This window comes from Lissotriton vulgaris, chromosome 6 (genome assembly GCF_964263255.1).
Source record: "Lissotriton vulgaris chromosome 6, aLisVul1.2, whole genome shotgun sequence".
Taxonomy (NCBI): Eukaryota; Metazoa; Chordata; class Amphibia; order Caudata; family Salamandridae; genus Lissotriton; species Lissotriton vulgaris.
Window position 1 is genome coordinate 771,737,554 of NC_141694.1, and position 24,822 is coordinate 771,762,375.

The 24,822-nt window shown below is 46.0% G+C and overlaps 1 protein-coding gene across 1 annotated transcript in view; it reads left to right on the forward strand.

The window, feature by feature from the left end:
* The window catches only part of LOC147707960 (amine sulfotransferase-like), a 288,392-nt gene extending 263,684 nt beyond the window's left edge, over positions 1–24,708 (forward strand). The window contains exon 8 of the mRNA XM_086926764.1: positions 18,241–24,708. Coding sequence (XP_086782890.1) covers positions 18,241–18,362 — 122 coding nt within the window. The 3' untranslated portion in view covers positions 18,363–24,708. The remainder of the gene's footprint in view (positions 1–18,240) is intronic.
* The last annotated feature ends 114 nt before the right edge of the window (positions 24,709–24,822 follow it).

Sequence of the window (24,822 nt, forward strand, 5' to 3'; positions counted from 1 at the left end):
TTGGTTGTTCCGTGTCTGAATATATTTTTGAGGTTGTTCTTGGGCTGAATAAAAGCCTCTCTGTTGTTGACCCCTGTATCCTGTATCTGGGGTGAAAGTTGCCCCGGCGGTTGCCTAAAAAATGTTGGTTACTAGTGGACGGTCTTCCGTAGTCTTGTCTGGGCTGGTAGTCTCTAATGGCTGATCCCTCACCTTCAGAATCGGTTGTGTCTGAGAATGTGGTGACTCTCCTATTACTCCAGTTGGTATTATTAGCTACATCAGGAGTAAAAGTTCTCAGTTAGATAGGGATATATCTTTTCCTGTGAGAAAAGACGAATATCTTTCCTAAGTTTATCCGTCTTCCTTTTCAGGAGGTAGTCAGAAAAAGAGTCTAGTTCAAGTGAGATTTATTCCAATTTTCTGCGACCCTCTTCAATGCTATCATTTTGTTTCTATTTGTCCTCAAGTTCCTGGATCTCTTTGTTTAAGATACTAATGACTTCCCTGGCTGTTTTGATGATCAAGATCATCAGTCCCTAGAGCACCTATTAGAAATAAGTGCCCATTTCTCTAGGAACTGTTTGATCTCAATAAACAAGCAAGGGATGTTCCTAACTCATAGGCCAAAGGGAATAGTACCAGCATTGAGATACTCCAACATAAACTTAGCATGCGATTCTGTACGTTTGGACTTCTTTTTTAAATTGAAAAGTTTAGTCCACTCATCATTTAATCCTTTAGATAGGGAGAAAGGTTTGTCTGTACCTGGGACTTGGCCCAAAAGACGAGCAAAATATTAGTCTGAATATCCAAATGACTTAATACTGTCCATTAGAATCTAAAGGCAGAAAAGGGTAAAAAAAAATAGATACAAAGCAGAAACCCAAAAGGAAAGTGGAGTAGGAAAAAGACAAAAGGTTAATACAACAAAATACAATACTAGCACACACAATGGTCTCAAGAGCGGGAATAAGATACCCCACAGCACAAGGGTGTGAATAAATTTCCAATAAATCAAGGGGACCCCTGAATAATGATATAGGTGGAGATGCAGGGGAAAGGAACAATATAATGAAACAACAAAAATCTCCACCTGTACTTAATTAAACAGTGCTTATAAAGTCACTATAAATGTAAACTTCCTCCCAAGAGAAAATAGATCAACAGGCCAAAATAGGATATAGGTCCATGAATATGTTTTAATCAATATTCATAAATAAGCAATTCATAAATTCCAACACATGTGATAACAGCAAAAACACAATGAGAAGAAAATTATATACCCCCACGGAAAACAATCATTCATACACTCCAACACATACTCATTCAATCACATGCGTCCTGATCCTGTAAGGATCCACTCATTCAAATTTAGTAAAAATCTTAAACATTTCAAAGGGCGAAGACCTAAAGGTCTAAGTAGAACAAAGAATAGGAGACTAGGGAATCCTACTGGGTACAGTGTTGTTATGTCTCCAGGTGGGTAACAGTCCAGAAATACAAAAAACTGTATGATATCAAAGAATATAAATTGCAATGTTAAACAATAAGGATTTCAAATGATAATACAAATGAAAATGATGAATAGATGAACAATTCAGATAGGCTTCGCCAGATTATTGTAGTGGTGCCGACGTACGTTTCGGTGTGTGACCTACTGTAGGTCTCACCTTCATCAGGGCATGTGTCTTCTTGGAGACAGAGGTGGGGGTATCTGTATGTGAATAAGCAAATACAGGTATAACAATTGATAAATATACATCGTATTACATTTTAAGTTGCCTAATAGTGAGAACTCACAATGTTGATCCTGCACGGGAGGGAGAAGAATATACGGGTAGAACAAATAAAACAAGAGACCAAAGTGCACAAGTTCGATAGGCATAAGCAATGACATACAGGATCCAGAATAATAGGAACATCTGTGGTAGTTATTAAAGGTATGACACAAGTGACAGCAGATACCAAATTGGAAAAAGAGATGTGCTCGGAAAAGTAAGAGAAAGTTAGTGTTATCCCCAAGTCATATAAGGTTCTCCGACTGAGTAGAGGGAATGTGCTCACAATTAGACAAAAGGATTTCATGCTCTTACAGGCATAGCCAAGTTTACCGTAGAGAAGAGAGTGAGCCATTTAAAGAAAAAAGGTGAAAAGAGGGATGATTACGGTAGGTGAAGTTCCCATAGATGAGGTGGTCTAAGGCATAAGGCCACACCTGGACACTGGAGGGAAGTTGTAGAAAATGGTTAAAGCAGCAAAAACCTGAACAAATCACTGCAGGGTATCTGTAGATGATAAGATGGAATATTGGGTAAGAATGCAAATAAATATAGAAACCATCATACAGCGGGTCTGTTGCGTGTAGCGCTTCTTACCAAAGGAAAGGTATGGAATGGGACAGATCAAAGGACGTAGCGTGTAGAATTTACGGTACTCAGGAAGTAAGGAAAAATCTAATTTCCGGATGTTCGAGGAGCGGCGGCTACACTCCGAGGGGTGCTGAGCACTGGGGTAATGGAGAAAAAACAGGGGCATTCAAGATAAGGGATCCCAGCTAGCGGAGAAATACCACTCAGGGGGAAGGCTGGAAGTAGGGGGAATTCACAAAAAGATTACCTGAAAGCTGATAATGACGGTAAGTGGGATAAGTAGGGTGAGCGTCACGCGGTAAGTTCCAATTCAAACGAAGTCGTCAGGTACTAGAGGAGGCTCAGTGCGAATCCTCCAGAAGTGGGTGCTTGCAAGCATCTGATCTAAAAAGGGGAGGGGAAGAGGCTTTAGGCTAGAGGTCGATGCTAAAAACCTAATCCCTGAACTGGCACTGGAACAGATAGCGTAAGACTAACCCGGGTCCGTATGATGGGCGCAGCTGGATGAACGGCAGTGTCAGCAGCTACGAGGAATTCACGGACTACAAGAGTCATTTTTAAAGGAGCTCTGAATGGGTGGGAGGCATTCAATCCAATTGCTGTGATTTGGCAGGAGCTGTTAAAGATCACAGCAAATTGCTATGTCCCAGGGGTGGGCACCGGGGAACATAGCAGGAGCCAGCCCTGGTGGATGGTGGTCCACAGGGCCTTGTATTGTTCCAGGAGGGGGGCTTTGTGGCTCCCCTTTCTTCAGCACGGTCCTGCCCTGGGGAAGGTGGCAGTCCTTGGGTCTGAGAACAGCCTGGGAGGGGGGCCACACAGCCACCTCCCAGGTTTAATTATATTCTAGGCCCTAGGGAGGTGGTGGACCCCAGGTGGTCCACGCAGCCCGTTACTTTTAATTCAGCCCCTGAGGATGTGTCGGTCACCGGGGATTCATCCCGCCACAGGAGAGGGTTCCGTCTGGCCCCGCTCCTATTGTAAAATATTGCCCTGGGAAGGTGGTGGTCACTGTGACTCAAAAGAGGCCATGGCAAGGGGCCCATGCGTTCCCCTCCTCTTTTTAATGACATGTCCCCGGGACCTGGCCCACCCAGGAGCTAAACAGTAAAGAAGTTTGGGAGCCCGCCCTTCATTTTATTTTTTTGGTTTGGAGCTGTGGTTCCAATGAGACTCCCGAATACAATTGAACAATAATGCATTTTTTGCCTTGCGTGGTCCCTGCGGGACACCCCCAGAAGCTTAGGGGGGCAGGTTATTCCTGCCACTCTCTTTTTTTTAATGTTTATTTGATGGCTGCCAACACTTCCTGGTTGAAGCGTTAGCAGCCAATCACATTTGAGCAAAGGAACTGTCAGATCCTGAGAGGATCCGCATCCCCATATATACAAGTTTGGATTTCTTTCAGTAACTCTAAAAGTACTGAATGGGTTTAGGCGAAATAACCATAAGCACTCTTTCTGGACTAAGAGCTGCCAAATTTGGTGTACTTCTGTCCAGCAGTTTGGGCTGCAGTCCTCTTCAAAAGCCCTATGGAAACAAGCATTTGCAATGCAATAGGTCTCGCAGTTGTGAGAGTTTGAGCTGTTGGCATTGTAAAAGGCAATGCCTTTTATTTACGTTTTGGTTTTTAAAACATAAATAAAAGGCATTGTAATTTACAATGCCAATAGCTTAAACTCTCGCAAATGCAAGACCAATTGCATTGCAAATGCTTGTTTTCTATTGGAATGTGTTGCTGTATGAGTGGGTGGCCATGTGTAGTGCTAGACTTACTAATGCTCCTTTTTGTCAGTAGTAATTTTACACTTGTAAATTTGACTCCACTTTCGAGTAATGTTACACTTGGATTTTCTGAAAAGCCTAAAGTTGCAAAGTTATACATTGGACTTGTCACTGATTGAAGCCCTTATTGTGCGGTTATTGGCACACTCGACTGCTGACCTATTTTTGGTTATGACGGTTTATTTTTTCGTCATCCATGTTATGAGTGTTCATGTTTTCTTTGCTGCTAGAGAAATACAATAAAGAAGTTAACTTATAAGGAAGCCTCAAGTCTTGCAATGCTTTTCGGAGTGAGCTTAAGAACTATAGTGAAGTGAAGTTATGTCTATAAGTTCCACAATTTTGCAAAGCAAAAACTATACCCAAGTCTTATATTTTTAGGGTGTTCAGTGTCAACTTAGAACGAATTACATATCGAACAAAGGAATCTCTTTACACCATGTTGTGTTCAAAATACATGAAAACCCCAGTATTAGCACATTCTTCTGATAAAATGTACGCTTTCGATTGAATGATGTGTGTGAATTTTTAATACATGTGGAACATTTCCACAATCTTAAAATGTGCTAAGTATTTGTAAAATGTTATTATATTTTGTATTTTGTTGCATGTATTCACTTTAAGTTATTTTTTTAATCAACGCATACACCTGTATGGCATATTATTTTTGCAGCAAGTTTACACTACATAAAAAACAAAAAAGTTAAGTACCATAACACAACATGCCATCTTATTATAGGACAGAGTGGGTAATTAAATATGAACAGGTTCATGAGTTCTAAGTAGTTTTGCATATTGTTCTGATCGTGTGTTCACACAAACAGACCTGCTGTAGCCACGGGCTTTTCAGTCACCAGTCCTGCCTGGAACTTGCCAAGCTTTCCTTTAGAAGAAGCCGGCGGGCGATGCGCGCCATGAGGTGTGAACCTTTTACCCTGCAACGCTTCAAAAGAGCCTTCACATGTTTCTCACTCTGCTCCTAGCGGTACGCATGGAGCATAATTCTCTTGCACGTCAAGATGACAAAAAATGCCTAGTTATTTATAGATGTGACCATTTGCATTAACCAAATTCAGCAGCCGCCACGCGGGCTGTTGATTCACTGACAGTTTCACTCAATCAATCAAAGACATTTATAGAGCGCACTACTTACCCGTAGGGTCTCAAGGCGCTGGGGGGAGGGGGGTGCCGTTACTGCTCGGACAGCCAGGTCTTCAGCTTCTTCCTGAAGGAGAGGTGGTCTTGGGTCAGGCGCAGGTCGGTCGGGAGGGAGTTCCAGGTCTTGGCGGCCAGGTAGGAGAAGGACCTTCCTCCTGTTGTCGCTATTCGGATGCGGGGGACGGCGGCGAGGGCGTGGTTGGCTGATCGGAGGTGGCGTTTGGGAGCGTAGAAGTTGATTCGGTTGTTGAGGTAGCTCGGGCCTTGGTCGTGTAGGGCTTTGTGTGCGTGAGTGAGGAGGCGGAAGGTGATTCTTTTGTTGACGGGGAGCCAATGCAGGTCTCTCAGATGTCCGGAGCTGTGGCTGGTTCGTGGGATGTCGAGGATGAGTCTGGCTGAGGCGCTCTGGATCCGCTGGAGTCTCTTCTGGAGCTTGGCGGTGGTACCGGCGTAGAGGGCGTTGCCGTAGTCCAGTCGGCTGGTGACGAGGGCCTGGGTGACGGTCTTCCTGGTCTCGGTGGGGATCCACCAGAAGATCTTCCGTAGCATGCGTAGGATGTTGAAGCACGCCGAGGAGACGGCGTTGACTTGCCTGGTCATGGAGAGGGAGGAGTCCAGGATGAAGCCCAGGTTGCGTGCGTGGTCTGTCGGTTTGGGTGCGGTGCCCAGGGCGGGAGGCCACCAGGAGTCGTCCCAGGCGGAGGGCGAAGAGCCCAGGATGAGGACCTCCGTCTTGTCTGAGTTCAGTTTCAGGCGGCTGGTCGTCATCCACTCGGCTACATCTTTCATCCCTTCGTGCAGATTGGCTCTGGCGGCGGCGGGGTCGTTGGTCAGGGAGAGGATCAGCTGGGTGTCGTCGGCGTAGGAGATTATGTTGAGGTTGTGTTGGCGTGCGATGGCCGCGAGGGGGCTCATGTAGACGTTGAAGAGGGTGGGGCTCAGCGAGGATCCTTGAGGGACGCCGCAGATGACTTCGGTGGCCTCTGACTTGTACGGTGGTAGGCGAACTCTCTGTGTTCTTCCGTCGAGGAAGGAGATGATCCATTCCAGTGCCTTCTCCTGGATTCCGACGTTGCTGAGGCGCTGTACTAGGGTGCGGTGGCAGACAGTGTCGAATGCCGCAGAGAGGTCTAGGAGGATGAGGGCCGCTGTGTCTCCGTTGTCCATCAGGGCTCGGATGTCGTCGGTGGCGGCGATGAGGGCGGTCTCGGGGCTGTGGTTGGCTCGGAAGCCAGACTGTGAGGGGTCGAGGGATCCATTCGTCTCGAGGAAGGCGGCCAGCTGCTTATTTACGGTCTTCTCGATGACTTTGGCTGGAAACGGGAGGAGCGAGATGGGGCGGTAATTCTTGAGTTCGGTGGGGTCCGCTGTGGGTTTCTTGAGTAGAGCGCTGAGTTCGGCGTGCTTCCAGATCTCAGGAAAGGTGGCGGTGTCGAAGGAGGTGTTGATAATGTCCCGCAGGTGGGGTGCGATGACAGCGTTGGCCTTGTTGAAGACGTGGTGAGGGCAGGGGTCGGTCGGAGATCCGGAGTGGACGGAGTTCATCGAGCGGACGGTGTCTTCGGTGCTGATCGGCGTCCAGGCGCGGAGGGTGGTGGTGGGGGGCGGTGGTTCGGTCGTGGAGTGCGTTGGTTGGGTGCTGAAGCTGTTGTGTATGTCCGCGATCTTGTTGTGGAAGTAGGAGGCGAGGGAGTTGCAGAGGTCTTGCGATGGGGTGATGTCGTTGTTTCCTGCGCTGGGGTTGGATAGCTCTTTCACGATGTTGAAGAGTTCCTTGCAGTTGTGTAAGTTGTTGTCCAGCCGGTCCTTGAATGCAGTTTTCTTTGCGGCGCGGATCAGCTGGTGGTGCTTCCGGGTGGCAAGCTTGAAGGTGGTCATGTTGTCCGGTGTTGGTTCCCTTCTCCAGACTTTCTTGAGGGCTCTGCAGTTCTTCTTGGAGCTCTTGAGTACGTTTAAGTGACAATCCGCCTTTACTTGGCGCCTGATTTGCACTTGAAGAGGTTGCGCTGACCTTAAGTGCTACCTCTGAGGGAGCTGCGCGGGCCGCCTAATTACACCCTCTAAAAGCCATTCTGCGCGAGCCTGCGCAGCTCCCTATGGATTAGCTGCCTCCCTTGCATTGTTCCCGCTCATAAAGGAAGCCATTTAGCAGCTGGCACGGGAACCTCCTTCTGGGTGGGTCCATCTCATGCTTCCCCCTGTCGTAGGACTGCATTCCGTCAGCGTTCACAGTGCTGTAGTTGAATTCTAATGGAATGTCTTAGTAACGAAATCCTGATGCCACCCGCCACCCTTGTAGTATGCTGAACAATTCCAGGCGCAATTCTGTATTTTTAGGTGTTCCCTGTTGCTTATAAACAGCACCCCTGGAATTATGTGATTTTCCGGCAATTACGTTTTCCGCATAATTATGTATTCTAACACTTGTCTCCCATCTGCAGAATATTTAGCAAATTTCAAGAAAAAATTGTTTTCTTTCGTAAACGGATCAAAACTTATTAGTACAAGCACCAAATTGTGTGACGTGTAGAGGCGCTCCCTTTCCAAAGGTGAATTATTAGTCACCTATAAGGTGCTAATTGCTGTATAAAAGTGTTAACCTGGCACGAATCTTGCGCCCCAACAGTATTTATCTAGTTAAAAATAAAAGACAAACTGGAACTAGCATTGACTGGCACAGGACGGAAGAAAGGAAAGAGGGGTTTCCTATAGAAAACGAGCCGCCCTGTTTACGCCGAAGAAGCAGTTTTGCCGGCGGGGGCGAAACCAGGAAGTCAGGCATCCTTGCCCGTGACATGGGCGGGGCCTGTGACGCGGCCGGAAGAGGCCGGTGATGCTCGTTGTTGCGGGGCTCCCATCATGGAGGGAGAGCCCCGCGGTAGCGTGAAAATCAAGAGAAGTGCCCCGCGTGTAGAGATGCGCCGGAAAAGAGCACGGTGAGTGGAAGGGGGGATCTGTGTGTGTGCGCGCGTGTGTGTGCGCGCGCGTGAGCCCCGTGAGTGGTGGGGAAGGGGAAGTGTGCATGCGTGTGTGTGTCTGCCTGCCTGTATGTATGCCTGGGGGGGGAGGAGGGTGAGTGTGTGCGCGTGGGAATGTGTGTGCGCATGCGTGACTTTGCCTGTGTGTGATTGCGAGAGCATGTGAATGACAGGCAGGGGATGTGCACGGCGACGTGCGCGCCCTCGAGGGCAAATCGGACAGCAGAGGCTCGTGCATGTACACTGTCTCACATTCCCCCGAACACGCCAACATAAGTTGTCGAGCAGACAAAGCATGCTTCGCATGCTTTTTAGGTCTGCTCGACCTAATAAACATTGGAAAACACTTTCTTGCCACCCCCCCCTTTTCTCAGCCTCTGTTTAATGGATCACCCCGAAGCTTTCCATGCATATCAAGAATCACTGGTGCACTTTTTGGGGAACATTTCTTAAAGATTCATCAAATGACACCAAAGATATTGGCAAGTCAACAAACGCTTTTCTTATGGAACATGGTCCTAATTATAAACTACCTACTAGCGACGTCCAGTAGGTAATATATGTATATTCAGATTGTTTCATAAATGTAGTCATTGCAAAAAAAAATTGTTATATTGTTATCAGTGTTGTCAACATGTGTATTTACTGTTTATTGTTTGTTTTATATAAATGTTGAAAAAAGTGGCATTTTGTTATATCTATTAATGATAATGTAAATACTTTGGCGATATTTCTGTAGTCGATATTGTGTGAATCAATAGTTTAGAAATGCTATAGCGTTATTTAAAGGTGATGATATTTTCGGTTATATTTGTGGTTTCGACATAGGTAAAAATCGATTTTTTTAACAACAATATTTGTGTTCTCGATATTTTTCTGATATTTTTGTGTTTGGATATTGTATGCATCGGTATGATGTCAGTGATCCTGTGCTAAGAGTTGATAAATCCTCCACAAACAGTTAATGCTGAAAAGGGCTGCAGTACAAGCCGCAATTGTAAAATGGATGTTTACAAATATCCATGCACCATGGGCCAGGCACCATGTGGTGCCTGGCACATGGTGCATAGATGTTTGGGGGCATAGAGGAGGCTCACAAAGGGCAGTGGCCCTGCTAAGGGTTTCCAATGTCCCTTTCTGTCTGCCCCATATGGTGGTCAGACTGCCATGTAAGCGCAAAAGGGAAAAGGCACATCCTGATCCCTACTGCAGTGCCTCCGCAGGGACCACCCCCGTTGTGGGGATTAGGCTCTGAACCCCACCCTGACAGGCTCCTTGATCCTGTTGGAGGCGGTGGACTTTCCCCTAGCCTAAATCACCCCGACCGCTGGCATTGTAAATGTTGGACCAATACTCAGATGTCAGATGGGCCTCCACCGACGTTCTGTTGGTGGCGGTGCACCCAACAGCCTAATCGGGCCCTTAGATGGCAATTATGTTGTGATGAACTTAAATAATCTCTCAAAAGTTGGCCTCCTGTTAAACAACTTAGTATCATGGCAAGGGACCTCTTCAGGCATCTTAGTGTTACCTTTAGTCTATTTTTATGAACCCCAGCTGCTTAGCAGTAAAGGGTATTATAATGTTTATGCTTCCTGTGCTGAAAATTCCATATTGACCACGTCTGTTAGCAAGGTACCCATTTCTAACATATATACTCCTTTGAGCACTCTGGTCAATAATGGTGTCTGCCTCCTGATTGTAGTGCAACCTCGTCTCCCAGCCAGAGCATATTCCTTGTTACATAAATTTATAGTGGTTTGTCTTCCAAAAACCTGAGATGTAGGTTCTAATTTTTTTATGGACAGCTATAGTTCTTTTTCTGTCCCTGCCACTCCGTCTCAATCTGGGAGGGCCAAATGCGGCCTTCTTATCCTGATTGCCCTAAACCTTGGTTTGTAAAGCAGAGGTGATAAAAAAAATGGTTCACAGAACTTGGCTGCAGTTGTGTTAACATTTCCACATTTTCTAAGTCTGCTTATTGTTAACTTTTATAATACCCTTTCTCAGCTATGACCTTCTTAATGTGTATGTTTACTTAAAAATATTTTAGTAGGGTCTTTAAAATGTAATAGTGCTAACATTTTGGTCATTTAGCTGGAGATTTTAATTTGCATCTTTGCCTGAGGGGTTGTTTGTCATTACATAGTATTACTAATTGTTTTATTTGATACACCACTTTCACACGCCACAGGGGGAATTGATGAATTCCATCAGAAGTTATTTCAATCTTTTTTTAATTAACAATTTGAATACAGAGTCTGACCCACGTGTTCCTACTTTTGTAGGCTGAGGTTGTTTTAATGTGATCGGTAAAGTTTAAACCTCACCTTTTCTGGTACATTTTCTAAAACACTTTGAAGTCTTGTGGGACCCACAGAGTGACCACAACCCTGTAACAGTTTCCTTTGAATGGGGATTTAAAATGAGCACTTCCATTTGTCTTGATAGCGACAACGTATTAACTCATGCACAACTGAGACATCTTAAGTGGAATAAGGTTCTCCCTGATGTTTTTTACCTTGAACTCTTTAAAGATTTCCAGTCCAGTTTTGATACTTCGTCTTAAACCTAGGAGGAGTGAGAAGGCTTATGTACGGTTGGGCCCTCAGCTTCCTAAACGTTCAATTGTAACTCAAAGAGAGGGTGCTCCCATTTGATCCTCTATACCACCTAATGTATCGTAGTGTGCGTGGATGTTATACATATCACAAGTGAGTATGTGGATGACACCCAGATAAATTAGTGTCCACGTCACATTGCTTGGATATACATTATTATATATATGTTTTTGGGTCCACACCCACAGGTACTGCTTGTAGCTTGCTTCATCATTGCACCCACACCCAGATCACCTAGTGTGACTGGGTAGGCTGTATACGTTTGTAGGTGGAGCTCTTAGGAGGTATATGCAGGGTTAGGTGTGTTAAAAATGCTTATAGATCCTATAATCCTATTTTAGTGAGGTCTATGACAAGATTGAAAGCAGTGAGATGTTAATCAGGATACTATAGTCCTTAACATCTATAGGTCGACATGTTTTGCCATTCGTTTGCCCGTAAAGGGTCCCGGGGCTTTCTTCAGGACCTAAAGTGGTATTTTTACCCTGAGATAGAAGGTTTTTTATATATTTTTATGCTTTCTATTACATTTTTATATGAATCATGAACATAACATACATACCATACTTGATGGATTCTTTCCGGTATGGCCATTGCTGAAAGAAACAATAAGTGTAAGAGGATATTACGGTCGACAGTCTATGATATGCTGTCTCCAAACTTGTGGCACCTATTATAGTCCGGTAAGAAGCATGCCACATAATAGTGAAATGACCCACATTATATTTAAGTGATAAGTTTGGTAAAACAGCTACACACACAAACACTTCACAAAACTTTGAAGGTGGACTGAAGAAGACAAACAAACATATAGACATAGATCATCTACATGGTTTATATACTGTTAAGACATCATGGGGTTTACAGGGGAGTATGTTCCCTATAGTCATACTTTAAAAACGAATAACACCTTTTGTATATTATTCTCTCTAGATTGTTTAGTGGTATGGTGGTCTCGTTTTATTTTGTTGCATGAATCGTACTCACTTCGTCAAGAGAACGTGCCACCTGTCTCCACGTGCCTGTCTCCCTGTTTCCCCGAATGTCACTGACCTGGTGTTATTCCTGTATCTTATAGTAATGTATTGTGTCATGTGACTATCTCGTTACACTCAGCTATCTCCTTTACTGGAGACGTTGTCATAGGTACCTCTACAAGCACTGGCTCCTTCTCTTGTTGTCTCTTCCTGATCACGTGTCTAGTATGATGTATTTTAGCATTGTCATCCCATGGACTGTCGGGAGATGTAGTTTGGGCCCTGATTTTAGGGTTGTGTCTTAGAGTATCACCAAAGTAAATGCCTGGGCCCTCTTGTAGACCAACGTATGTGTACAATTTATTCTGTATATTAGCATACAAAGAATTGTCCTGTATATATGGATGAATGCTCTAGGTATCAATACTTGATCCATTTAGTGTGCGATGTTGGTCAATTTACAATGTGATTGCTGTACTGTTAGCCCTAGGGTGGGCTTCCCCCAGATGTTTTGCCTTATTCCTATTTTTTTGCTGATCTCGTTTTTGTTAACCTTATGACTCTGAGCAAAGTTGAACATGCACTTTTAAGTTTTACAATACTGTTAGTGGTTACATTTAATTAGTGATAACTTTCAATTGGGAGCAGGTAGGAATATCAAGTTTAGTGTCTAACGAATTGTAGTTTAAAACGCTCTTTAATAGTAAAGTCAGATTTTATGTCACAATTCTGAAAATGTCACTTTTAAAAAGTTTGACATTGTTCCCGGACAGTGAGACAAAGACAGAATAGGTGTTGAAAAGATGGGCCACCTCTGACTTAATATGGTGTGGAGCTGTCACCTACCACACTAGCACATCACAAGGGTTCTGTCTCACCACACTCACACAGGTTTTCACACTAGTCTTTTGTTCCCCCAGACAAGCTTGGGACAGGGCAGGGAGGCAGGGAATTCCAAACACCTCAGGGAGTGGAGACCTCCAGAACCTTCTCCTACTTCAAAGCTGGCACCAAGTATAAATATTGGACGCTTAGACCCAACTCTTAAGTACACTTCTGGACCTGTGGAAGGCTCAGAAGGACTGCTGGGCTGCTCTTCTGCAAGAATGAATTTTACTCTGCTGCCCTTCTACTCTGCTGCCCTGCTGCCTACAGCCCTGCTGCTTGAGTGAAAAGGATTGAACATGCTCTAGACCCAGGACTACCAGAGTGGCTTCAAGGGTTGGCTGGTCTCCTGATCAGAGCCTCAGGGAAAGAAAAGGCTCCAGTCGCCTACGGCCAAAAACCTAGACTCTTTCTGCTGTGAGTCTTGACTCTCAAGTGCTGCCACCCCTGTCCTGAACCCTTGGAAGCAGGCCTGATTTGCTCTGCCAGTCCATCTGTTAACTTTTGGGTAGAACCAACACAGTGCAATGCGTTTCCTCCTAGATACACATTGGAACCGCTACTTTAAAACTCATCACCGATGCACGACATTGAATCACAGCCTACACCTCATCGGGCTCTCGCATGGCTCCACAACTAGTATTTCAGGTACTCTGTTCTATGGACCTAACCTGGTCCCTGCATCTGGCCAACTTTCCATTGGGGTCAGCCTGAACCTATGACTTTGCCCTGTTCCAGTGCAACCAGATAACCACAGCTTCCCTCAACCTTTAACATTGCATATCTCTATTTTTCTAAATTGATTTAGGATTTTTCCTATGTTGTGTTTTCACTTTATTTCCATTTGTATGCTGCATAAATACCTTACATGTTGCCTCTAAGTTAAGCCTGACTGCTTTTGTGCCAAGCTATCAGAGGTATAAGCACTGGTTAATTTGGAGTTTGCTTGTGTTTCACCCTGACAAGAACAGTAGCTGCTTCTTGTATAGGGTTTACCCCCCTCAACCAGTAACACAATTCTCTACACACTATTTCTACTGCTTCTACAATTTATGTATTTGATGGTTTTAATTTATTGAAGCCAAATAAAGAATAAACTTGAAATTTGAAGCTTCACTGATCTATATCAGTATGTGGGTTGTTGAGTAGTTGGATGCAAAAAGAGTAGATGAACAGATGGATGAATGATTGATTGCATGTCTAGATGGGGACAGAGTACCTGTAGGAGTGTATAGATGACTGAATAGGTGAGATGATGGGTGAGTGCATTTACCTATCTAAGAGGGAGATAAACCAAAGACTACACATTGATAAAGTATCATCGAGCTCAGCGCATTCCGCGAGAACTGAGGATCGCTTTAAAACCGTCTTTATGCAAAAATGCATAGCGCTTTAAAGAAAGATGGTACGCTATCCTTAACAAATGTTCATTAGACCTAATCCTCTTGATAATAGAAGAGCTGTCAAACATTTTGGATGAATTGTCAAAAGAGATCGTTACAGTAATGACAGAACTTACCAATTCCATGTCAACCGAAGACTGGACAAAAGTCTTAGATGATATTAACACACAGCTGACAAGACATTCACAGGAAGTGAAGGAGTGTAAAATAAGAAAATTCCATAGAGAAACGGTGGATTACAAACTGGGGGAGGTATATACATGGGCGGAGGTGTATGCCCGGCGACGTCAGACTGGACCAGAAAAACAACAAACCGACACCTCATCATCAGGGAGTGATATGTCATACAAACCACGAGAAGGACCATAAAGACAAAGAGTGAAAAAACAGCAAACTACGGGCCAGCAACAAGCCATAGAACAAGTACAAGCAAGTACGGAGCCTTTTTTAGAAGTAAGCCCCTTAGAAAGGGCAGACCCAGGAGGAGCCGTAGAAAAAGCTCCAAATACTCAGAGTACGACTGCAGGAACACAAAAGGACAAAGCCAAGAAAACATAGATCCGAAAAGTTTGGTGATAAACATCTCAGATATACCATTAACCCAGATGGAATTAAACACTTTACAAAAGGGTCTAACGTATGTACCTACAACAAACACTACAAGATTGGAATTGGAAATTAGCTTTTTCAAATTAATGAGAAAAATCAAACTAAGACACTTTTTTGACAACGTGCTTCCACCTAAAGAACAAGAAAAGGAAGTCCAGTTAAGAGGATTGACAACACGAAGCACATATATGGCACCTATAAGTCATAAAACCATAGACTCATTTGAACATTTTCTGAGATCTGACTTGTCAAAACTGAATTACTCAAAAAACCCACGGAGGTGGAACCTAACACAAAAAGAATGGGGCATCTTAAAATCAATTGCTAAAAATCCAAACATAGTCTGCCAAAAAGCAGATAAAGGTGGAGCTATTGTTATTATGAATACTACGCAATATGATTAAGCAGTAGAGACCCATTTGGCGGATACTACCACCTACATGAAACTGGAAACAAACCAGACGGAAGACTTCACCACACAACTAACTTTTCATCATCAACTAAGCATACGGTAAAGGAACAATTGATGATCGCGCTAAAAAATTCTTATTACCACAACACCCCAAAAGTCCGACCATTTATATGGTCCCCAAAATTCATAAGGACCTCAAGAATCCACCTTTTAGACCAATAGTGTCAAACATTGGAAGCATGAACCAACCGATGGGCCAGTTTATAGACAAATATTGAGGGCACTTTATACCTCTATACCGCACAACAAAGGTATAGAAGCAGTTGAAAATGCGCTTTTACAAACGGATCTAGAAATTGATATGCAGGTATTCATTATGGAACTACTAGAATTTACGTTCCATCACAGCTATTTTAAATGGAAGGAACAGTATTTCCAACAATTAACCGGAACGAGCATGGGAAATTCGGCAGCTCCTGCCTACGCAAATTTATTCATGTCACAGTACGAAAAAGAACATATATTAACGAAAGAACCATGGATGACACATATCAAAATGGTTTTACGATACATAGATGACTTATTCCTTGTATGGAACGGTCCAATATCAACACTGACTAAAGCTGTAAAGGATCTTAACCAAACGGATGAACGTATTCAATTTACATGGGAGATGCAGGAAACTACTATCAATTTTTTGGATGTGCAAATCTGTAAAACCGCACAAGGATTCAAGACAGACCTCTTTCGCAAACCTACAGACAGAAATAATGTATTACATTACCACAGCTTCCATCAGGAGAGTCTCAAAAACCACCTGCCATTTTCACAGATGTTAAGAGTAAAACGAATAGTCTCTACACCCACAACAGCAGAATTACGCATAAAAGAAATGGAAAACAGATTTGAGGAAAGGGGGTACCCCATAGAAATTTTGGCAGATGCTAAACAAAGATGTAACGAAAAGACAAGAGAACAGTTACTTCTACAAAGCAACAAAACATCCAAAACGAGAATGGTAACAGTATCCAAATGTTCAACAAAGAGTAAAGCATAGAAAAGCATCATACTAAGACATTGGCCAATATTAATGCAGGGATCGGATTTCAATAACAGTTTCTCTGAGAAGCCAATATTTTCTTATCAAAGATCAAAAAACTTAGGAGAGATCCTTAAAACAAACAGCACACAAGAAAAGGAGGAATACAGTGGTACGGTTCTGTGTTATAATTGCAATAATTGCAATAATATATTAAGAGGAACCACCATAACACACCCCAGAAAAGGTAACAAATTCAATCTGAAGGTTTCAGCCACATGTGATACGAAGAGCGTAATTTATTTATTGAAGTGCCCCTGTGGCTATGGATATGTTGGAAACCGCCCCCCCTCCCTATACCAAAAATGGCCTCCACTGGTCCGAAACGGCCCCCACCCTTCCGGCCCCCCAGGAAAATGCCCGATGCCTGCTACGGCCAGTCCAGCCATGTTTATAGTCTTCTTTAATAACATTTTGCATATGGCTCCCGAAATCATCTGCCCCGCCTTACAAAATATGCAGGGGCAGAGGCGTAATAGGAGAGCCATATGGAACATGTAAAAAAAACGCCACAATGGACATATACCCTCCCTTTCTGCAAATAAAAAAGTGAATTCCTGGACACCTGCCACCCACCCACCAACCCTCTGAAAAAACCCTCCTCCACCCATCGTCAAATGGAAAAAAATTAGGGCTCTCTTGCCATCATCACATACTCCTGACCGCACTTTCAACAAATTGCACCCCGAAAAAACCTGGCCTTCTGCCAACCACCCACCTGAGCCACACCCATTTAAGAAATAAGTTTGGATAAATCCCACACCCGTCTAACCCAAAGCTGTGTGCCCCACTCTATAAGTGAGACTGCCGGCCCCTGCTGACAGCAGCCCTGTGGCTGCCATTTGCCAGAATGGATCAATTTCCCCTTTCAGGGTGGGTATGCATAAACCTGGTGGGATAGGGGAGAAGGCAGTTTGCGCCGGCACAGCATTCTCCCAGCACTTTTAGGTCTGTAGGGACCCTAGAGAAGTGAAAAGGGGATGGTGAGACCCCCAATCTCCATTGTTCTGTCACGCTTAGGTCTTAAATCTCAGTGGATCCTGGGGAGCTAGTGGAACAAAGGGTAGGCTTGAGCTTCCCCTAGGTGACATCACAATAGAGATTTGCCACTTTGATTAACCACTACTGTGATGTCAGTGCAGCTAATAGCCTGATTTTGATCTGTGATTCATAATAAAAGCATATTATGTAAGCCGAATACAACCATTTTTTAATAGTTCATTGAGGAGTATTGAGCAACTATGCCCACATCAAACACAAAGACAATTGCACCATTTTAATATCATGCACCTGATTCAATATTATGACCAGTAAGACCCACCCATTATGTGTTTAGTCACAAAACAGTTGGTGCCACAAGGTGATTGGCACAAGGGTCACGGATTATTGGGGGGCATCATAGGTTCCCACTCCGCCCTCAACCGGAGGGCGCAAGAAAAAGGGGGCCCTGCTAGGGGCTCCCAAACTCGCTTTCCGAAAGGCTTTCCATGTCAGAAAGCCCTCCATGGAAATCCTGCCGGAAACCGTGCATCGTAATCTGGATGGTGTAAAAGGCCGTCCATATGGATTAAGGGCCGGTTCCGACCCATCGGAAGCCGGCCAGAATGACCGGTCAGTTTCAATTCCAACCAGCTGTATCATAATCAGCCATTCAGAATTGAAACTGACAATCTCGGTTGTAAGGTCGTAGGCTTTACCACAGTGATCGTAATAGGCCCCTCAGTTGGGAAATCATTTATTACTGTCCTCTGACTGGGCTCCAGTAGTTCCTTTTTCATTAAAGTTTTTCTTGTTTGTTGTTGAAATCTAAACCACTATATATGAGTAAGGAAAATACATTGTTTGCAAAAAGACACACATGCCTGGAAATTTGTATTCTAATGAGCAGAATATAGCTTCTAAGAATGCAGCATTAAACTTCCTTGAACTTCTATTTTATGTATTTTCTGTTACTATTTACAGGTACCATTGGTGACTGGAAAAACCTCATCAGCGTTGCACAGAATGAAAGATTCGACAAGATATTTCAAGAGAAGATGGAAAATATACCAATCAAGTTTATTTGGGATATAAATGACAAATAGTCTGCCTATCTTTTGTCAAATAGTTCTTAGGCAGTACTCCCGAAGGACTTCCCCCAAAAATGTTTAGAAATGTATGTCTGGTAAAAAAAAATGTTTTTTATGGGGCCCAAAACAAGTGTTTATGAGTTTAGCAGTGCGGGAGTAGGACCGCCACACTTTTACCTTTTTCCCACAGCGCAAAACTTGTGTGTGCACCGCCTGCCAGATTAGGACTTTTCTAGCTACTTGTGGATGGATTTTAGTGTTCCCATGGTGATGCCTATGAAATAGCCCCGCAATGGGAACATCAAAGGCAGTACTTGCACAGCATGATCTGATGCAGTCCATGCCGTGCAGGTAGTGGGGTGCATGCACACAGGGGAGCACAGCATGTGCCTCCCTGTATGCACCCTATGGCCTAGATGCAGATCCCCCTTAGTTTCCTCTCTGCCACTGTTTTCATGGAAGTGGAACTACCATGACAACTGTGGCAGAGAGGAAACTCATAATATTCTTCGAGGGACTGTGGCGGTACCGCCAAGCATATTGCAGCCTCACAACAGCTGCGCCATGGCTGTGGTGCAATGGGAGTCCGACCACCCAACTTGTAATTGGGCGGTCAGACCGCCGGTGCGTAGGTGGCTGGATGGCCACCTCCGCACCACCGCAAGTCTATGTGTGTATATGTGCAGACACTCACACACATTTATACATTTTGGTCCTGATTATGAGTCTGGCGGTCCACAGACCACCAGACTCCTGTTGGCGTGGCAGTGGCGGTCCATCCACTGATGCACCAGATTTCTGACCGCCCAATTGCAAGTTGTAATGGCATTGTCCCTATGTAGTTCTTAATAGGAGAGGACCAAATATTCACTCTGATGTGTGCTCAAACTACAACAGTTCTACTAAACCTCAATTCCTCATCACAATAATTACATTCATTGCCAGGGAAAGCAACTGAACAACTGCTCTAATCCTTTAAATATACCAACGAATCATAGCCCCGACCTTTGTTCAGAAGGCCTAAATATCCCAGCTCTCAACTATCTAGAACCTTCTTTTTATCAAACTGCATTGCTTTTTCTCGATGTATATGCTTTATGGGTTTTTTTTTAAAACAGATTTTATTGTGTGAACTCAGATGTCATGCATATCTCTGACATCCAGAGACAAATGCCTTCATCAATGCATCATCAACATCTCATGGTCACATGTAGAAAAAGAATATTAGAACATTTCTAAACACCCCCCGTTAAAATTGAGCTACAGAATGTAATCAATATGCATCCCCTCCCCCCTCCCACACCCCTCCTGCGTGCCAACCTGGCCTTCTGACGCATAGAATAGTAAAACCTTACAAGCCATGTAGTGTCCATACCAACCGCCCCTGCTCAAGATCCGTGTCCTCATATCGTCGGGAGGGTGCCCTCCTCGGGCGGTGGGTCCAAGTCTAGACCCCGATAGTCCACTCACCGTTTCCAAATTTTGAAGTGTTTCCGTGGGCAGCCCCTCGCTAGGAATACAGGTTGTTCCAAGCCCATGCAGTAGTCCATTCCATTTTTCCAAGCCGCGAATGACGGTGCCTGGATGGCCTTCCACTCCTTTGCGATATCTCGTTTCGCCAACGTAAATCCCAACAACATTAAATGACGTTTATACCTGTTTCCCCCAACCCCAGCCATGACATGCAACAGTGCTAGCTTGGGATCCCTCTGAAACCTCCAGGCTAAGGCTTCATCCAAGCAACTATGGACCCCATCCCAGAACCTCTGCAGCGATGTACAGTCCCATACTGTATGTAGTAGTGTGCCTATTTCTGACCCACAGCGAAGGCAGTCACCCTCCACAGCCGCTGCCTGGTGTAGTATGTGCGGTGCAGATATCTAAACTGAATCAGGCGCAGGCGCGTGGATGTGGCTGCTCCCCTGGGGCTCTCTAGGGCTTCAACCCAATCCTCCTCATCCAATTCTCCGATATCCCGCTCCCAGTGGGCTCTAAGGCCATTCAGATCCGAAGAGCAGTGACGCACCAACATTTGGTAGATACGCGATAGTTTTTTATTTGGCAGCTCCCCCATAAAGAGTTTCGCTTCTATGGGACTGAATTCGGGAATCTGCTCCAAACCAGCCAGGGAGGGCGCCAGAGCTTGGCGGAATTGAAGATATTTATAGAACTGGGTACGTGGCATCCCATACTCCTCCTGCAAGGTCGCAAAGGATTTAAGGGTGGCACCAGACAGAACGGCGCCCAGGGTGGAAATGCCGATGGCATCCCAGCCCCTGAAGCCCATCAGGGCGTCTAACTGTGGGAGCCTCCCATTGCGCCAAAGGGGGGTCTCCTGCGTAAGGACATTCCACCAGCCCGTCCACCGCAGCGCCTGCCTCCACACGTGAAAGACCACCCGTGTGGCTGATGGGAGGGACCTCCGAAGGGTTGTCGCATACAGCAGCGTATGCACGGACGCCGAGCCCATTAAATGTCTTTCAACGGCGTAGGCCATACCACCAGTCGTTCAACATCAAAAGATTCGCCGCCTGATAATACGAGAGCACATCCGACGTGGCCAGGCCACCGGTGTAAGTTGACAAAAAGCAAGTCCGTAGAGCCACTCGGGCCACGCCCCCCTGCCACAAAAATCCGCTCAAAGCTGAATTGAGCTGCCTAAACCAGCTGGGGGGAATCACATGTGGTTGATTCTGTAGTTGGTACACCAGGCGTGGGAGCGCCACCATCTTAAAAATTGCAGACCGCCTGAGTATAGAAAATGGCGCCCGCGCCCAAACCTTCAGGTCCTCGCGTACCCGATCCCACACTGGGGTGATGTTGCGCTCCCGGGATAGAGCCGCATCTTCGGATAAAAAGACCCCCAAGTACTTCACACCATCCCTCGCCAGGCGGAGGCCCGATGCCCAGTCTCCAACGCTCCGCTGGTCACCCAACAGCCACAGCGTGGATTTGCCCGGGTTCCTGTATAGACCAGAGGTCTCACTAAAAATCTGCAAAATGCACAGTAATCGCGGGCCTGAGCGATCCAGGGCAGTTAGGAAAAACAATACATCGTCGGCGTACAGAGCTATTCTGTCGGTAAGTCCCGGCGCCCATCGGAAACCTCTGATTTGAGCATCTATGCGCACCCACGCCGCCAGGGGCTCCATGGCTAGCGCAAATAAATATGGGGAGAGGGGAGAGCCCTGTCGCATCCCCCTCCGAACCGGGAATGTACAAGACACCGCACTTCCGTCGCGCACCGATGCCGTAAGACCCGTGTACAGCAAGTGGACGTACGCTAAAAACCGCAGGCCGAGATTCAATCGGCTCAGCAGGGCAAAGAGATGCGTCCAGCTGAGGGAATCAAAGGCCCTGTCCATGTCCAACAGGAACAGCGCGGCCGGCTCCCCCAGATCTCTCCAGGCTGACACCGCCACCTGAGCCCGCCTGATGTTGTGACGGGTAGCCCGCTGCAGCATGAACCCGGCCTGATCCGGATATATCAAATCCGAAATATGCGGTTTGAGCCTAGTGGCAAGTGCCTTCGCCAGAATCTTAACCTCCGTGTTTAGGAGCGATATTGGGCGGTATGGCGCGTGACTCTCTGGAGGCCTCCCAGGCTTCAAAAACACCACCACCTCAGCATGGCGCCAGTCCGGTGGGAGTGAACCGCTCTCGCGTGCCTCCTCAATGACTGGTCGAAGAAGCGGGCCCAGCTGAACCGAGAACTTCCGAAAGAATTCACTTGGGAATCCATTGGGACCCGGCGCCTTGCCCGGGCGCAGCTCGCCCAGGGCTGCGCCCAATTCTGTATCGGTCAGGGACTGATCCAGCAGGTCCCGAACCTCATCCGAGACGACTCTCGCCGGGAGATCATCGATAAACCGCTGAATGGTATCGGCCTCCAAGCATTCCCGCGGGGCATAAAGGGCCTCGTATTACCCGGCGAAACTCTCCGCAATCTCCACTGGATCTAGCATGGGCTCCCCCTCCGGAGTAACTATCTAAGGCAACGGCTGGGCATGCATGATGCCCTGGCAAAGCCGGTGCAACATTTTGCAGGACTTATCACCCCACTGGTAAACCCGACTACGGGTCGCCAACCAGGCCTGCCACGCCTCGCCCAGTAAGACTGACGCGTGCTGTTGCTGCAGCAGGGCCAACTGTCGCCGCGCCAGCCCACCATCAGCCTCTCGGGCTCTGTGCTCCAATACTTCCAGTTGTGCCTCTCGTCGCACTAAGTCCCGACGCCTCTCTCTTTTCGCTGCTGCGCACCAGGATATGTCCACCCCTCGCACCGTGGGCTTCAAGGCCTCCCAGAGGGTAGACGGTGAGTCGACGGACCCCTTATTCGCAGACAGATAATGATCTATTTCTATCGTAAGGTGCGCTGCGTATTTATCTTGATGCAAGCGCCAGGCCGACATCCGCCACCGAAACGACTGCATAGCCGGGCCCACGCGCAGCACCGCCAACACCGGCGAGTGATCTGACCAGGCCCGCGGTAAGATTTTGGCCGAGGCTATGCAAGAGGCAGCCCCCCTAGGAATATGCACGTAATCCAGCCGGGAGAGCGAATCCCGCGCCGCCGAGAAATATGTGTATTCCCTACGCGCACCATGTGTGTGTCGCCAAGCATCTAGCCAGTCCAGCCCCGTGATCAATGCTGACAGTTTAGTAACGGGTCCCTCACTCCCCAGATCCCGACCCGCCGCCCCCTTCCGCCACCTATCCCAGCCTTTATCTACAACATCGTTCCAGTCCCCCCCCCCCCACAATAGACAGGGAGTCTGGAATCTCTCCCCACAGAGACATGAACTTTTCAACCAATGGCCACTGGAGCGTCGGTGGGGCGTACACGCTACCAAAGGTCACCCTGTCTCCGCCTATCTCCCCCTGCACCACCACATATCTACCTTGTGTGTCTGTCCAGGCGCGCTTATGAGTATAGGGCACCCTGCGGTGTATAAGGACCACCGGCGGGGGAGCGCATCCCCACCCTTCTCTTTGCCGACGATACGCTCTTGCTATCTAAATCCCCAATGGGTCTTCAAAAACTCCTTAACAACTTTCAGACCTTTTGTACAGAACGGGGCCTGGTAATCAATACCGACAAAACGAAATATCTTGTGATGAATCCCCCTAAAAAAGCTGTACGTCCCCAAAGCTGAACGCTCTACCTTTGGGGAGGGTAAATGTATTTGATTACCTGGGCATCCGTTTGTCGTACAATATGCAGTGGGCCCCTCACTTATACAAAATTCTGCTAGCCCACAAGAGGGTAACAGGGGCTCTCCTGAAGGAGCAGAGCTCTTGCGCTATTAGATCCATAGCCCCTGTTATTGAAATCTATACAGCAAGGGGAGTTAGCTCTGCTCTCTATGGGGCAGAACTATGGGGCTCATGTAATATCAATGAATTGTCAAGACCTGAGAGGAAGTTTTGTAGGGCCATCATGTCACTTCCCCAAGGTACTCCCATGGCCCCATTAATGCTTGACTTAGGTTGTCGACCTATTGGAGATTTAGCAAAGTTCCGGCCCTTACTCTTATGGGCCCGGCTGTGGCGAGTCCCAGAGCTTGCCAAATATGCGAAAGGGCTCTCTGAAATTATGCCATTACCAGGGTGGCACAGAGTTAAATGGTTAAGAGACATGAAATCCCTCTTGTGCTACTTGGGTCTAAGTGAAGCCTGGGCAAATAGGTCCTCTCCACCAAAGGCAACACTCAAGAGTCTGTACTGGAATTGGATTCTGACTCAACGGAGTATTAACCGCACATTGGGCAGACTCACAGAGGATTTTTTGAAATTCAAGGACTTACCAATTCGGGAACTCTATCTAGACATCATTGAGAAACCATTTGATAGGTCCCTTTATTTTAAATTCAGAACTGGGACTCTTCCTCTGCATGCCTTTACATCTCGGTGGAAACCACCAGCACAGACCACAGAGTGTTGCCCCACGTGTACATCTAGACAAGAGTCAGTGGCACATATTATGTTCGAGTGCCAGGACTATGCCCGACCAAGAAGAAAATGGCTTAAGCAATTGTGCCGCTTGTTGGGGACCAGGCACCATGTTGAGGCATTATGCATTTTAATGTCGGACTCCCGCCCACTGTACGTCTGTACCCTTTTTAAATTTTTATCATGGGCCTGGTGCATTAGAAGTAAAAGGCTGAAAGAAAAAGTTTAATTATTTTTTAATCAATCACCTATGATATGCTTCTTTTACCTGAAAATCAAGTTTTTTAAAAGTTGAATGTAATTAAATTGTTGTATTTTTCTCTTTCTCTTTTAAAACAAATGAACTTGTGTATTTTTATTGTGAAGCTTTTATGATAATTTTTATCGAAATAAAGCCTTTTTGACTTGACTTGACTTGACTTAACTATAAGGACCACCACCCCCCTAGAACCCCTTGTGAAGCCAGAGTGATATGTCTGTGTGTATCCTGAGTGCTGCAGGCACAGTGCTTTGGTGCCCAGCA